We start from the raw sequence: 16,866 nt of genomic DNA, 5'->3' as shown, positions 1-16,866 counted from the left end.
TTAATAAATTATAATAAGCATGACCTAAATGATTGTAATAAATTACATTGTGTGTGCGTGTCTCTTAAATTACTAATATTTGTAATTTGGCATGATTTTGAGTAGAAATGGAGGCAAATGAATCAAAAAAAGACATGTGAAGAAAATCTAAAAATTTGTCAAATATTAGGAATGTAGTTAGTAAGAGCAGCTTAATGATGACATATAGCTACAAAAAGATTCATTTTCTTATATTGTTATATTGTATATCTATCCAATAAAATAATTTATTTGATATCCATGATTTATAAAAATTATTTCAATTTTGTCATATACTTAATTAAATCACAATGAATATAATTATAAGTAACATGATTACGTCTTTATATAATTATGTTGAGATGCACATTATACTCACATGATGGATTGAAGAATGTCTGCTAATAAAAATTTTCTTGATTAAAATTGGAGTTTGTCTATAATTACTATTACTTTTATTTTTGTTTCTAATGTCACATGTAAGAAAAACAAAAAAGCTAATATAAAGAAAGTAGACAATATGTGCGTGTTTATATTTAGAACATTTAATTTCATATTGCATTTGATTTATTTTTCATTTCCAATAAATTAATGAAATTTTACATAGAAACAAATCAATGAAAGGTTATCCCTTGTAGGAACGTATTGGCATGAAAAATCAATGAAATTTTACATTGGATTAGATTTATTTTTAATTTCCATTGTATAAAGTGGAAAGTATGGGCATGTTTCTAGTTAAAATATTTTGTTAGTTCATATCAGATTTCATTCAGATTTAATGATTGCAACTTTCTATTTGAAAACATGATTTAATTATTTAATTTTAATATTAATTATCATAATATAATTATATTCCAATATTATTTAAAATATAATAATTTAATAATTTTTTAATGGAATAATGAACAAATAAAATATGTTTTCAATAATGATATCTATCCATTTTTTTTACCTTTTTTTTCTAATCCATATCATTTAAATAAAAATTCAAGATAAGAGTGTTGTTTTCTTCTTATCCAATCAGAAATGACAATGTCTTCCATTGTCTCTTTTTATCTACAAAACATGAAACAAAAAATAGAATAAGGATAAGGATAATGGCTTCAAATTCAACTCACAGTCTCCAAATTGATTTTTGAATGAATGATTACTCTAGCATATTGAGAGATTCATGACCTAGTATTATGAAGTGAAACAAATGTTTGCAAATTGTAGTTGGTATTTTGTATCTCAAATCAATTTTGTAAGTTTGAAGATGGCTATAAAATACTATGTAGTCTTTGAATGTTTTATCTTTAATGAAAAATCTTAAGTAGCCTTTGTTTTGTTATTTTTATTAATAGTTGTGAGTCTATTTTCAATAGAATTTATAATCAAATCTCAGCCTTTAGATGGTGATGGCATGCAATTCAAAAATGAGGAACCCATTAAGGCATGAAATGTTTATGTATTGTATGATACATAATACTTACAATTGTCATTCTTCAAATAATTTGAGGATGGTGAAACATATTTTGATATGAGAGCAATTGAGAAACTTAGGTTTGTTGCATTCATGAGCCATGATAATGTAAAGTTTGGAGATAAATTAAAGGAGATGGTAAAGAATAGTGTCAATATTTCTCAATAATATCTTCTAAATTTGTTATTGTCTATTGTAGGAGAGGGTGTTGGGTCAACTAATCCCTATGTGTAGATGTCTATAAATTGTAGATGTGCAGATAAATGATGATAGCCAAATAAATACTAATATATTTTCTTTTCTAAATTCATTCTTCAACTCATAGGTTGTGTCATGCTCTTCAAAATATTTTCTTATTTTTTTACTTATTTCAAATGTATTCTCCTATTCTCTTATATAGATCAGTGGAATATAAAAATAATTTTAGTATTTAGTATAATACTAAATTTTTGTGAATGAACAAGAAAAGTTGAGCTTTATTTAAATTTCAATAAATATTTAATCAAGCCATAGAATGACATCTGGGCCCTACCACCAAAGCCCCCCTCCTTTCTATAGCTCTCACTACATTTGAATGAGGGATAACCTTTCATTGATTTCTCAATTCAACATTGATAACCTAAAACAAAAGTCATTGCACCATCAGTTGGTTACCTGGCATTGGTAGAGGTTTTAGGGGCATTAATGAAGACTCCCACCTCAGGTTCGGTATTATCTACCCATACTAGGATAAGGGCGTTGATGAATGGCCAATTAATAAGAATTATAGTTGCAATCTGAGAAATCTATTTGCTAATGAACTCAGAGAATGGGACCTTCCATCTCTCTAGATAGAGTAGGCACGCTCGACCATCCTTATCCCTACTCGTAGATAGAAGTAGAGGTGGAGAGGGTCTCCAAGTTCTCATTCGGGATGTCATAATTTAATGCTTTCTTGAGTGTCAGTACTCTTTCTTTCATTTGATAAGGTTTCCTTATCATTTTGATTATTAATCTACAAGAAAAGAATTCTCAACAATCTTTATTCAATTTAAACTCTGAAATGGAAAGATGTAGATTAATTCTTTAGTTGAAACATGGTTCTTAAAAAAAGTAGCATTTTGGTAATTATTTAATTGTTGATATTTTTTAATAATGAATTTAGTGATTTATTTATATTTATGAAGGTTAAATATTTTGAAAATAGATATCTCTAAATGTAGATTACATAAATTTTGAAAAATATAAGTATGTTGTATTAAAATAATATTGAAATTGATAAATCCTATTTTTAATTAATAAAATGCTCATATTCAACTTTATTTATTTTACATAATTTTTATATAACAATTAAATACAAATGAATTGAAATTAACAATAATTGTGGTACATGTATTCTAGTATGCATACAAAGTATGTGGAACGTCGGGAATAAATTATAATGGTAATGCCATAGTCCATGTTGACAAATGAACGAAGTTCAAAATATTTAAAAACTAAACAACATATCACTGCATAATTCTATATATAATATATGAGAAATAAGAATGATTAAGTAAAAAAGTTATTTCTTAAATTATCATAAAATTTTCTGAATGTAATAGTCATCAATTTCAACGAACTCGGGTCACGGACTCCTCCTTTAAAATAGCTTTAAAGTGAGCCGCTAAATGGCCGACATGGCACTAATTATAGAGCTGTGGGCCAAGCACACATATTACTAATACATATTTCTGTTCTATTGGCCTAGCCCTCTCAAAATTCCGGCTTCTCTCTGGTACAAGAAAATGTTGGAACACACATCAGTTTAAAATGATGGTCTACTTCCAGTGCAATCTAATGGAGAGGACAGGCTAGTGTGATCTCCATAATCAATATCAATTTCTTCAGAAAGGTCCACACTAACTGCATTATATTCCACAGCCTCTTTCAATTCTATCACAACTCTGCTTACACTGGGCCTAGACGATGGCTTAGATTCAACACATCTAATGGCTAGCTTACCCACATGCACAACAGATTTTATGCTGTAATCATCACCCAGTCCTTTGTCCACTATTTCTGCAATGTTTAAATGATCTTCTATCTCAAATAACGGTTTGACCTGTCAAGTCAAAACAAGTGATTATTATTCATTATATTGATTCAATGGTTGGAAATACGTAGGATTTCCTACCCATCTAATGAGACTCATTTCCTGGTCAGAAAGACTTGTATCTATAGCTGGCCTGCCGCATATCATCTCTAACAAAAGCACCCCAAAACTATACACATCACTCTTCTCTGTCAACATTTGCGTATGAAAATACCTGTTACAGATAAAAAGAGAACATAAAAAATAATAGAAATGACTGTTACTTATATGTAACATCATTGAATATAAAAAGAGAGTGGAAGTAGAGAATTACTCGGGATCTAGGTATCCAACTGTTCCTTTCACTGTAGTGGCCACATGGGAAGCCTCTCCATCGATTGTTAGTCTTGAAAGACCGAAATCTGCCAGTTTTCCATTTAAATTGTCGTCTAGAAGAATGTTGGCAGTCTTTATATCTCTGTGAATTATTTTTGGTGTGCAATCAACGTGCAGGTACTCCAGTCCTTTGAAAAAGACATGAAAGATTAGAACAATGATACTGATTATTGTGTTAGCTTTGGAACAGAGAAAATATTTACCTTGGGCTGCATCTAAAGCTATTTGAAGCCTGGATTTCCAATCTAGATTGGAATACTTCCCTAAATGGGGACCTGCAAGTAGAAAGTGATAGTTAAATAGTTTGTTGGAAATTTAAAAGTGAGCACTTTGAACTTTTCTCAAACATCGAGCAAAGGGAAGGAACATTTCAGGCCCGAATTTAGTTACCATAAAGGTGGTCCATTAGAGATCCTCCAACCATGTATTCATATACAAGCATCAACTCTTTGCATTTATTGCAGTAACCGAGTAAATGCAACAAGTTCCTATGATTTACTCTCGACAGAAGATCAATCTGTTCAGAAAATTTAAACTCAGTAATCTAAAAAAAGATTTGGACTTTAACTGCATACACCATGAATGAGATATGGCTATTGCAGAGAATAAAGGGAACCATAACTTTCTCCTAGAATCACGGTATTACCTCGTTTAGAAACTCTACAGCTCCTTGCTTGGAATAAAGAGAGAGAACTTTTACTGCTATTTGTTTTCCATCCGGCAATTTACCCCAAAACACAGATCCAAAACCACCACGGCCGATCTTGTAGCTGAAATTTTCGGTTGCTGTCATCATCTCCTCTCGAGTAAAAGCCCGAGTTTTTGATGGGTTTGGCACCGTAATAATTGAGTAGTCTGCAATTCATTTTGATCTGTTGTAAATAAATAAACTTTTCCAAGACATGAGCAATTACATTAATGGGTACTTACGGAAATCACGAATAAAAACCCAACCTTCGCTATTAGGATATAACGATTTCCTTTCTGAAGCTCTGCTTTTAACATTTGCATTGGTAATCGCTTTTTTCCTAAATATCTTTCGATACACAATCAGATTTACCAACAAGAGTAAAGCGATTACTACTATTCCACTAGCTATAAGTACCATAACAATCCCCACTTTTATCCGTTTAGGCTTTGAGTTGGAGCGGGTTGAAATCATGGAGGGTACACAATCTTGTTTATTCATACAAAGGAACGCGTTGCCATTATATCTGCATGGTATAAAATAAATTAAAGATATTGTCATGTCCACTGTGAATACTGTGATTGGAAAATAAAACGGCATTCAAATTAGTAGTATCATGTAAACATATTGTTGAAACCTGGACACACTTTAGAGAGAAATAATCTTTTAAGAGCTTACTTAAGTTTTAATGAGCTCTTATCCAGAAGATGCTGAGGAAGTACACCACTAAAATTATTGTTCTCTATGAATCTGTCAATCAGAAAATAAAAAAGATGTTCTCAAATTTGTCGGCAGAAAGTTCATTGTAAAAGTTAAATGCGACCGAAAGAAACATACAGCTCTTTAAGATTTGGGAGTTGTGATAGCCAATCTGGAATTTCTCCATTCAAGTTGTTATTTTGTAGATGCCTGCAAAGGAAGTCACATAATTCATTAAATGGTAATTAAAACATCTATAATACTGACTTGTTGGTATTAGTTAGCCACTAAGAGAAATTGAAAAATCAGGGATTTTTTTGTATCACGATACTTACAGTCTCTCCAACCTCGATAAATTCGAAAAATTTGGGAAGGCTCCACTCAAATTGTTATTGGCGAATGATCTAATCAAACATGAAAGTCAGTTTAAATAAACAAATGTTTTCTACCCCATCTCATACATCTAAATTTAGCTGGCACAATAAATATAGTTATCTTAAAACAAATTATAGAGATTAGCTGTCGTGCTTCTAAATGTGGGTTTAGATCTAAGATAGAAAATTAAAAAATTAATTTTCGACTTATTGGAAAAACTAAAGATATCGCCAGTTTCTCTCAAATCCTTCGTAAGAAGTACTCTCAATTGGGATTTCATATATTATTAATATTTTTATTTTCAAGTCTCAAAGTTTAACAATATGTATCTGTGATATCTTATTTAGAAATTTATACTTTGACAATATGTATCTGTGATATTTACTTGCTAATGAATTTAAACAGAAACAACTCGAAGCACGAAATGCATCTAAAATTCCAGTAGCTTACATGTTAATGAGTTCAGTCATCTGCGCAATACTTGTGGGTATCGATCCTGTCAGATTTTTTCCGGACAAATCTCTGAGCATAAACAAGTGACACCAATATCTTAAGCCCAGTCAATCTAGAATGTTTTCATAATTGTACAAATAAATCTAAAAAACAAATAAGGAATACTAAGAATAAAATTACATAGCCAAAACTCTGACAGCTGTAGTACTGTTACTGCAGTTTATTCCTTCCCACGGAAGACCAAAACAAGGATCTGCAACCCACTCTTTTATTTCAAAATGCTCTTTCACAGCGGCCAGAGCAGCAACTACAGATTAACCAATTAGACGATTTTTGTAAGAACAAAATTAATTATATAATCAACAGTATACCATTATCATTAAATTATTTAAATGGAAGTAGTTCTTACCGTCCCATGTAGAAGTTTGAGGTTCGCTGAAAAGTAGCCCGTAGTACTCAAAAGCGTTGATCAGAGGACCTGTGCTGAAGTTGCTTGGACTGTACAGAGCTACCGTAAACAATGGCCTTTCTACAAAAGTGAACCCAACTTCTATGGCAGAATAATTTCTTTCCAGACTAATGTTTGCCAATGTGAAAGCATTATTTTCCAGAACCAGGAAATTTCTTGACTCAGAGACGTTAAGTATTTCGATCTCTGCAAAATAGAGAAGCAGTAAAGGGTTTTTTAATATGCTGAAATTGAGAGTTATGGTGTTCTGGTTGGCAGGTGCAGCAAGTGCAGTATGCATAACAGCAGATGGAGGAAGGTTTTGGGTGTTGTTAGTTGAGATTGTCTCCTGCAACGTAATATCCTGGAGTCCTTGTACAGGAAAGGGAAACCAAAGGCGATCGAATTGGTCTTGAGGATACCTAATTAATTAATCAGATAAGTATCAATAAGAAGAGAAAAGCGAAAGAACGATAAAACCTGAGACAAATATAAAAAACGTCATATGAAAAAGAAATCAAAAGTGGGAATTATTACCTGATTATAGATTTCCCCCCTGCATCATATCTTGCTTCCATACGTAGCATTGTGCCCGGCTTTACTTGATGATACATTCCTTGTCGAAGGGTTCTCAATTCCATGGCAGAGATAAAAGGATTATGAAGCTCTGACGTACGGATCAGGCAAATATAAAGCATCTTGGCAGAAGTAATAAAGATCCTCTCGCCCGTTTTGTTTTCCTGTGGAGTTTGAAATATTATGTTTGCCACAGACAACATATCCGTCGTCTCAATCGAGTACTTAAAGATTGGTAATTCTGGGACTCCGCTGTAATTGCCTTTATAAAACCTTATTCTGAAAAGGTAGGGGACGTTCGGGGTGATGGGCAATTGATAACAAGACTTGTTGAGAGGGTGCGGGAAGACTCGCAAGCTTTGCTGGTAAGCTGGCAAACTAGAGTCTTCTATGACCACCTTCTGACCCAAGTCTATGTAATTATCATCTGTCACCCATTTTATATTTCTTTCATCTATGTGATTAGTTTTTGCACCACAATCAATGCTGAGAAATCCTGCTATAACATAGGCCATAAAAATCAGTATTTGTAAATTGAACTCAAGGAGCTAACTATTTCATGGAGTCCCTGTAGTTAAAGAAAAGAAGATCCAATGCCTGAATAGAAAGTATTATATATAATAAATACGAACCTGATTGAGCACTAGAAAAAATAATACGCCACACAATGATGAGAGTCATCCGCTGTACCCAAGCTATGTAACTCATAGTTACAGTTGTTTCGGCTATTATCAACTCAGTTTGACGTGGGCTATAAGGATGTGCACTCTACAGATATGCTATCTATTTTCTTGACTTATATGCTTTGCAGTGGATGGTAGCTAGGCTAACACGATTGCTTATGGAGAAGACATTCTGCAGGCCTTACGAATTCTAGAAGCGTCTTGAATATGACGATAACTCCCTTACTTTGGATAAGAAACAAACATTCGGTATCCATGTCGTTTAAAAAATTTCAAAGCATAAGAACTTGCTCAAATCCAAAGACCGTGAAGCACAGAAATCAATAATGAATAATACTGCTCGCATTTCTTCCAACCAGATATGACAATATGTGCACTTGTCTGTGTTTTAGATAAACGTCAGAAGGACCCCACAACGTTAAAGAAATCTCAGTTATCCAACTGGAACAATTTGTGAAATGCATGGGACAATTTCATATTCAAAGCTTGCTCTATGAAAACCAAAGCAAATCCGCCGTTGTCGTAAGCAGAGTTATCTACCTACCTAATTCAACTACTGCCGAAAAGAAAACGACATTAATATCCAGTTTTAAAAATAAACGTAACGTAAGCATGGAATAAATGAAATTGTTAACTTGATCTGCTCCTTGAAGGAATTCAAATTTGGAGTCTTATTGTTGTACTATAATTAGTTCTTCAGGATTCCTCTGTACTCAGAATTATATGTCGTTCAAAGTTACGTATAAGAATACCTGTTTTTCAGTGCTGTGTGGTAATTCGGTGGTCGTTATGATAAATTTACAACAATGGTCTTATTTAAGTCAAATAGTATGTTTATACTAAGTAATTAGTGGTCGAGAAGGTACCACTAGAAACTAGAGCTATTAAATACACGTCAGCCGACGTTGCTCGGACCCATAACATTCAAACGAGTAAAAACTTTAAAATGTGGGCTATATAGAACAAAAGTATTCCTTGTCCATGTGAACACAAGCAGTTTGTGTGATTTATGAAGCTTCTACGAGGTACAAATAATCTTTTATCATTTAATTAGCGAACTAAAACAAGTTTTATTATTTGTTAATACATATTTAATTAACAGTTATTTATTTATTTTTACAATTTTAGTGTCTTTTTAGTATAATATATCAAATCAATATTTCTTCATTAAATTTTATTTCTTATAAATTAATTGTGAGTTTCAATGTGTTTTAATCTAACATGATAAATTTGTTTGTTTGTCATTTTCATTAGATTTTAATTGTCACTTTTGATAGGTGTTGTACCATCTTTTGTTTCTATCATGTCTTGAAGACTATACAATTTTAAACTACTTCATAATTAATACTATATAATACTTTATACTCAACTTTATTGTACAAAATTAAATTTAGTTAGACCATTTTTATTATTTGAAGACATGTTTTTTATTAAAATAAGCACGGAATGGCCCAAGCCCATTACAAATCAAAATAAAAAACCAAAACAACTAGACTAAAAAAAAAGTAGTCACGAAAATAACAAATCAAGGCACCCTACAAAGAAACAACAAAGATGGAGCCACATGAAACCATAAAAATGAGAAAGAACAATAGGGTTGTAAAACAAACATTTGAACCAGACCAATTGAACAAACACTGAGAGAATAACAAGGTTACTCAAAAAGTAACCAAATGCAAAACAACAAAGCAAGATTAAACCAACCCAAACCAAAACAAGCTATTCAAGACCAGAGTTGTTTCAAGACATGTTGTTATTCCTATGCTAGATGTATATCTACTAGTGATATTCTATCATCTTTGTCATTTTCTCAATTAGAATTTGAATACTATTTTAACTCAATATTGAAATATTTATAATCGTATTCAATACAAAGAAATAATAGCTCCTTGTAGTTATTATTAGTTCTCTTGGTGATCTTTCAATGGGTCTCCTACACCCTATGAATTGGCTATTTATGCATATTTTTTATGTAGCTATATTCTATTATGGTTAAGTGATTTAAACTTTCTACCACTATCGAGACAAGTTAGTAGTTTCTTCTTTTCCATCATCATAAATGTAAATTTTCAACATTTTATTTCAATATATTAGAGATTAGATTCGACTCATGCATTTTCCTTACATAGTTTAAATAATTAAAGTATTAATATCCTCTTTACAAACCTTAATAAGTAACAATTCCTCTTCCTAATATGCCTTATTTCCAATCATATCTTTGATTTTAGTAAGTATTTTTTTATTTCATGTTATGATTGAATCATCAACATAATTAAATTAAGAAAATTATCACTTGTTCCTCTTTCTTTACTTATAGGAACAACTCTTTTGATGATCCTTGTTCTAATTAGATAAATATGGGAGAGGCCCAAACCATTACAAAACCACCACACAAGTGCACAAAGGGAGGAACTCACAAGCAGTGAGACCACCAAGACCACAAAAACCTAAAAAAAGACTACCCTTTTTTGAAAGGAGGCTAATGATCAGAGCCAAAAACTAACAAGAATAGGGTCTTGACCTATAACATAATCAAAATAAAGAGGTTTAGGAAGGAACCTCAAACCATCTTCTTAAAAACCCACCTTGCATAGGAACCAATCCCATCCAAAGAAACATTAAATAGAATATACCAATGATTGGACTACAATAAAAATACTCAAAGGGATTTGGAAGGCATCTCTAAACCTTTTACAAAAAGAAAACCTTGCAAACATAAGGACTACCTCTGTGAGTCCTTTGGTAGTAGTACCATTAACTACAACAACCCCTATAAACAAAATATTTCAGACCACTCGAGTAGGCCCGATGTTAGAAAGGTAGCAATCAAGGTCTATCATAGGGGGGTCATCAAACAAAGTCAATTAGTATCTCTTGATGTTACCCCCCACCTTAATAGGGAAAGAAGTAGTAGCCCTTGATGTTACCCCCCACCTTGATGTTAGAACCAACAAATCTTCAATTGAGACACATAGATTTGTACCATGAAACCTATGGAAAGCCAAATCACAAGTCAAGCACAGAGAAAAGAGATGAAACTAGATGAAACTAGAAGAGACACCAAACCCACTACATAGAGGGACACCAGATGAGACTAGAAGAGACACAAAACAAGAAGACAATAGAAAGAGAGGGAGGCAACAAAGAGGTAGCCGAAATATGAGCACAACCAACCTCAGCTAGACCACATGAAATTATATCAACCTGAGAAAAAACCTTAAGACTATCCAATGATAGTTATCCCTAATGAACGACCTCCAAACTCCACTGAAAGGTGAACACATACCCCAATGCAATTATAGGACCCATAACCATCCTTACACCAAGGAGAACCACCAAGGGCCAATCCAAAAGAATAAAAAGAAAAACCCCCATAAACATAAGGGGACACCAACAAAGAGCCTCTCAACCATGGAAGGTCACAAACGTAGCACAGTCCAAACCTACGGAAGCAAAGGGCCATGCAAATTTTCCACCATTTGGGTCAACATCTTCTCCTACACTTTCGCTATCTACTAAAACTCTAATGTGTCCTCCACCACTATCACCTTCATCGCTCTCACTCACCATGAAAATTATGAAAATGTTCTTCCTTTTGATGATCTTTGTTATTATTGGGAAAACTACTCTAATTTTCTTTATACTCTAATGTTCCTCCTTTTGATTATCCCTATTATTTCAAGTATGGGAAGGTTATACTTTGGTACAAAAATGGGTAAGGAAGGGGGAGGAATCCAACACTTTCTCTAGTGTATTGTGATAAAGGTTTTATAGGGAGTTTTATTTCTTGTTCTATGCCAAAGCCAACCTTATTATTTATCTGCAAATGTGAAGGTGAAGGAATTTCATTTTAGATGCCACTAAAGTTTGTCATGTAAGTACACTTTGAAGGACCAAAGTGATGAATATATTAATGGAGATGGATTCTTGTAGGAGGATGCACAAATTTATCATCATTATTCATGTTGACTCGAGAGGTAAGAGAGTCCTTTTGTCTTAGATTGTTGGGTTGGGAAGAAGTATTCTCATCATGTAAAGTTCCATCTCTATTTAATGTTATATTAGGTGACATATCAATAAAGAGATGCATAAAATAATATTATCTCAAACATGTTTATGGCTAAAAACAAGATGTTGGAGAATAAGAAAGATCCAAGGTGATAGAAGTTTTAGGAGTTTGATTGTCAATTTGTGTCGCATGTTGCTCTTGCACCAAAGTAATGTTATAAGAAGAGGATTCATCATTACTCTTCATTGTTACATCTCTGTTTAGAGAGATCATTGATAGTCATAAAAATTAAATCTTTCCTCATGATAAAAGGATACTTTAGGAGAGTTACAAGAATAATTAATCCCAACATCACCCCTAGGAGTAATATCAAAGGTACCACATTAAAAATCCACTAAATATTTAATGAAATCCAAGCACTCAATAAACTTATTTAAAAATATCATTCTATAGCAACATGAAATATGTATGAAAGATTTGAGAAATGAAGTGAATGTGGGAAAAATATTTGAAAATCTTATAATTAAATACATTAAAATATAGTACTTTAATGCAAGCAACATGAAGTTAAAGAATCCATCATTTAACACAGAATTTTGATAAATATAGCTAATGAACAATGTAATCACATGTTTACAATAGATGTATGGTCTTCTTCTTTAGTCTTCGCTTTGAAGGAATGTAATGTAGGGCCATTGGAAATAGGTTCTCTATGGTGTAAGACTAATTGGTCCATTGAAAATATGTTCTTTATGATTTAAGATCAATTATTGGCCATTTATGATCATATTGACCTTCTTGCCTCTGAAATTATTTTGGGACTCCAACAAAGCTAGAAAAATATTTGATGTGATTACTGGAATAGTGTTGTTGGAGAATACAACACCTAGAAATCTTGATCAGTCCCAAGTCCATAACCCTTGCAGGTGATAGCCAATTCAAATGTCTCATCCAAAAAATATGGATTTTTTCCGGTTTGGGATCTTTTGTCTCTGTCTTTCATATTCTCTTGTTCTTTCTCAACTGGCATATGGGGGTGCTTGTATTGTGTTATTTTTGGTTTTTATTGCATTTAGTTCCCTCTGGTTAAGACTCTTATTTCCTTCATGATTGTTCATTATCTCTATTGTATATCTTTCTATATTAAAATATATTCAGTCATAGCGCCTTTCACCTATAAAAAAATAAAAATGTAATCACATGTGAATGTGAAAACCAATTAGATTTTGTTAAATCCATAATAAAAAATTAGATCTGAAAAATACCAATCAAAAGTGTTGAAATGTGGCGACTGATCAGCAAAGTACTGTACACTCAGCACGTATCCTCGCCGTTTTTGTTGATGAAAACCGACATTGTAATAAAACCCTAAAAAGGCCGACTTTGTTTTTTGCCCTAAAAAACGCATGTTATAAGTGGCTGGGATGCTTAAGGCATTGTAAGGTTGATGTACTATTTTTGCTGGATAATAAGAAAGATTGGACGGCTGTGTATGGTGGACGTAACCCATTCTGGGTGAACCACGTTAAATCTCTATGTTATCTGTGTCCTATTTTATTTCTTTATCTTTTGTATTTAAATCTGCATATAATTGTTAGTTCATATTTGCTTCGGATCTGCTTGAAACCCTAACAATTGGTATCAGAGCGAGGTTTTCTGTAAATTGGCAGGACTTTCAGATTTGAGTGGGAGCAATGGAGGATTCCAAATTCAAGGTCGAAAAGTTTAACGGCCAGAATTATCAGTTATGGAAAATGCAGATGGAGGATTACCTGTATCAAAAGGATTTGTGGCAGCCATTGGAAGGAAAGGCAAAGAAACCGACCACAATATCAGATGAAGAGTGGGACATTTTAGATAGAAAGGCACTGGGATCCATTCGATTGTGCCTTGCGGCGTTTGTAGCATTCAATATAATAGAAGCAAAAACGACTGTAGATTTGATGGCAACATTGGCTAAGCTGTATGAGAAACCCTCGGCTTCGAATAAGGTATTTCTTATGAAGCGTTTGTTTAATTTGAAAATGAGTGAGGGAGGATCTGTAGCGGAGCACTTAAATGAATTTAATACAATTACCAGTCAATTGTCTTCGGTAAAAATTACCTTTGCAGAAGAGGTTAGGGCTCTCTTGATTTTATGTTCTTTGCCAGAAAGCTGGAATAGCTTGGTTATGGCTGTAAGTAACTCTGTCTCTGGTAAAAATACTTTGGTATTTGATGATATTGTTGGTGTTATCCTAAGCGAGGAAATGCGAAGGAAAAGCACAGGTGAGACTCCAACATCATCGAGTAGTGTTTTGAATGTGGAGAACAGAGGAAGATCAAAGGAAAGAGGAAAAGGCCCTGGGAATGAGAAGTCACGAGGGAAGTCAAAGAAAGGACGCTCTCAATCTAGAGGAAAGAAAGATTGCTGGTACTGCGGAAAGCCTGGTCATCTAAAGAAAGATTGTTGGTCTCGGAAAAACAAAGAAGGAGACAAAAATGAAAATGATAGTAAGGAAGCTAATATTGCAAGTAATACTCTACAAGATGCTTTAATCTTATGTTTGGATAATGTTAATGATTCCTGGGTAATAGATTCTGGGGCTTCATTTCATGCTACACCCCATAGAAAATATTTTCTAGATTATGTTCAAGGTGATTTTGGACAGGTATATTTGGGTGATGATGAGCCTTATCAAATTGTTGGAAAAGGAAAGATAAAGATCAAGTTGCAGAATGGTAATGACTGGTTTCTGCAGGAGGTAAGACATGTTCCTAATTTAAGAAGAAATTTAATTTCTGCAGGGCAACTAGGTAGTGAAGGTTGCATAGTTACCTTCTCAGACAGTATGTGGAAGGTCACTAAAGGATCGTTAGTAGTAGGTAAAGGTTCGAAGGTAGGCACATTATATCTGTGTACTGGTAACACTTACTCTACCTTAGCTGCTACAGATAAAGTTACTGCAGGGACAACAACAATAAATGTTGCAAGAACAGATTCGATAATGTGGCACCATAGGCTTGGGCACATGAGTGAGAAAGGGATGAAAATCCTTCACTCCAAAAATCTATTGCCAGGACTAAAGAAGATTTATTTAGAGTTTTGTGAAAACTGTGTTTATGGTAAACAGAAAAGAGTCAGATTTCTCAAGGTTGGGAAAGAGAAGAAGAGTGAGAAGTTAGAGCTTGTACATTCAGATGTATGGGGACCGGCTCAGGTATCATCTCTTGGTGGCTCTTGTTATTATGTTATTTTTATTGATGACTCAACTAGAAAAACATGGGTATATTTCCTAAAACAAAAATCAGATGTTTTTGAAACTTTTAAGAAATGGAAAGCTCTGGTTGAGAATGAGACAGGAAAAAAGTTGAAGTGTCTCAGATCGGATAATGGAGGTGAGTATTGCAGCAAAGCATTTGAAGATTACTGTTCCTTAAATGGGATTCGAAAGCAGAAGACAGTTCCAGGAACTCCACAGGAAAATGGTGTGTCAGAGAGAATGAATAGAACCATCATGGAACGTGCGAGGAGCATGAGATTGCATGCTGGATTGCCCTTACATTTTTGGGCAGATGCTGTACATACTGCTGTCTATTTGATAAATAGAGGACCTTCAACCCCTTTGGATGGTGGTATTCCAGAGGAGGCATGGACTGGTAAAAAGGTAAATTATTCTTTTCTAAAAACTTTTGGTTGCGAAGCTTTTGTCCATGTTGATAAAGAAAACAGAACCAAGCTTGATGCTAAATCTCAGAAATGTACCTTCATTGGATATGGGATAGATGAATATGGCTATCGGTTATGGGATTTTGAAAATAAGAAAATAATTAGAAGTAGAGATGTTATATTCAATGAGAAGGTTATGTATAAAGAACAGATGCAGGAAAAGAAGCATGAACAGGACAAACAAGAATATGTGGTGTTGGATGAGATTCCTGAAAATGAAATGCCACAGGTACCTGATGCTCAGCAACAACAGATTGTCCCACAAACTCCTGCAAGTGTTAGACGTTCTACGAGGACAAGTAGACCCCCTAAAAGATTTTCTCCTTCTTTGTATTCTATTTTATTAACAGATTCTGGTGAACCAGAAGAATATGAAGAAGCAATGCAGGTGGATGCCAAACAACAGTGGCAACTAGGCATGAAAGAGGAGATGGACTCCTTGATGAAAAATAAGACTTGGGACTTAGTCCCTTTACTTGCAGAAAAAAGAGCCTTGCCTAACAAATGGGTTTATCGGTTGAAGGAGGAGGAAGGAGGTCAGAAAAGATATAAGGCCAGACTTGTGGTAAAAGGTTTTGCACAGAAAAAGGGTATAGATTATGATGAAATATTTTCTCCAGTTGTAAAAATGACTTCAATTAGAACTGTACTTAGTCTTGTGGCTGCAGATGATTTACATCTTGAACAATTAGATGTCAAAACAGCTTTTCTCCATGGAGATTTGGAGGAGGAAATTTACATGTTGCAACCACAGGGATATGAGGTCAAAGGTAAGGAGAACTTGGTGTGCAGGTTGAAGAAAAGTCTGTATGGCCTAAAGCAAGCACCCCGACAATGGTATTTAAAATTTGATAGTTTCATGGCTGAACACGGTTATCATAGATGTCATTCTGATCATTGTGTATATTTTAAGAGATTTGATAATGGCAGTTATATTATCCTGTTGCTTTATGTTGATGACATGCTTGTTGCTGGGTCTAACACGCAACATATAAATGATCTTAAACAAAAATTAGCCAGGTCATTTGCTATGAAGGATTTGGGTGCAGCTAAGCAAATTCTCGGTATGAGGATTACACGGGACAGGAAAAATAGAACCTTGAATTTGTCCCAAAGTGAGTATATAAAGAAGGTGTTGAAAAGATTTAACATGCAGGATGCAAAAGCAGTTAGTACACCTTTGGCTAGTCATTTCAAATTGACTAAGGAGATGTGTCCAAAGGCACAGGAAGAGGTTAATAAAATGTCTAACATCCCGTATTCATCAGTTGTTGGCAGTCTGATGTATGCAATGGTA

The 16,866-nt window shown here is 33.7% G+C and overlaps 1 protein-coding gene across 1 annotated transcript; it reads right to left on the bottom strand.

The window, feature by feature from the left end:
* Positions 1-3,266: 3,266 nt before the first annotated feature.
* On the bottom strand, positions 3,267-7,876 carry LOC131070100 (probable LRR receptor-like serine/threonine-protein kinase At5g16900). Its single transcript, XM_058005624.2, has 15 exons — positions 7,801-7,876; positions 7,130-7,664; positions 6,554-7,014; positions 6,325-6,451; positions 6,142-6,213; positions 5,652-5,720; positions 5,455-5,526; positions 5,296-5,367; positions 4,860-5,143; positions 4,576-4,784; positions 4,320-4,446; positions 4,133-4,192; positions 3,868-4,057; positions 3,636-3,768; positions 3,267-3,563 (listed from the first exon to the last, which is right to left on the bottom strand). Exons 1-15 carry the CDS (start codon positions 7,874-7,876, stop codon positions 3,267-3,269), a joined length of 2,784 nt encoding a protein of 927 aa, XP_057861607.2.
* Between the last annotated feature and the right edge of the window lie 8,990 nt (positions 7,877-16,866).

Source organism: Cryptomeria japonica, unplaced genomic scaffold, assembly GCF_030272615.1.
Source record: "Cryptomeria japonica unplaced genomic scaffold, Sugi_1.0 HiC_scaffold_204, whole genome shotgun sequence".
NCBI classification, from domain to species: Eukaryota; Viridiplantae; Streptophyta; class Pinopsida; order Cupressales; family Cupressaceae; genus Cryptomeria; species Cryptomeria japonica.
This window is presented reverse-complemented; position numbering and strand designations above follow the sequence as displayed.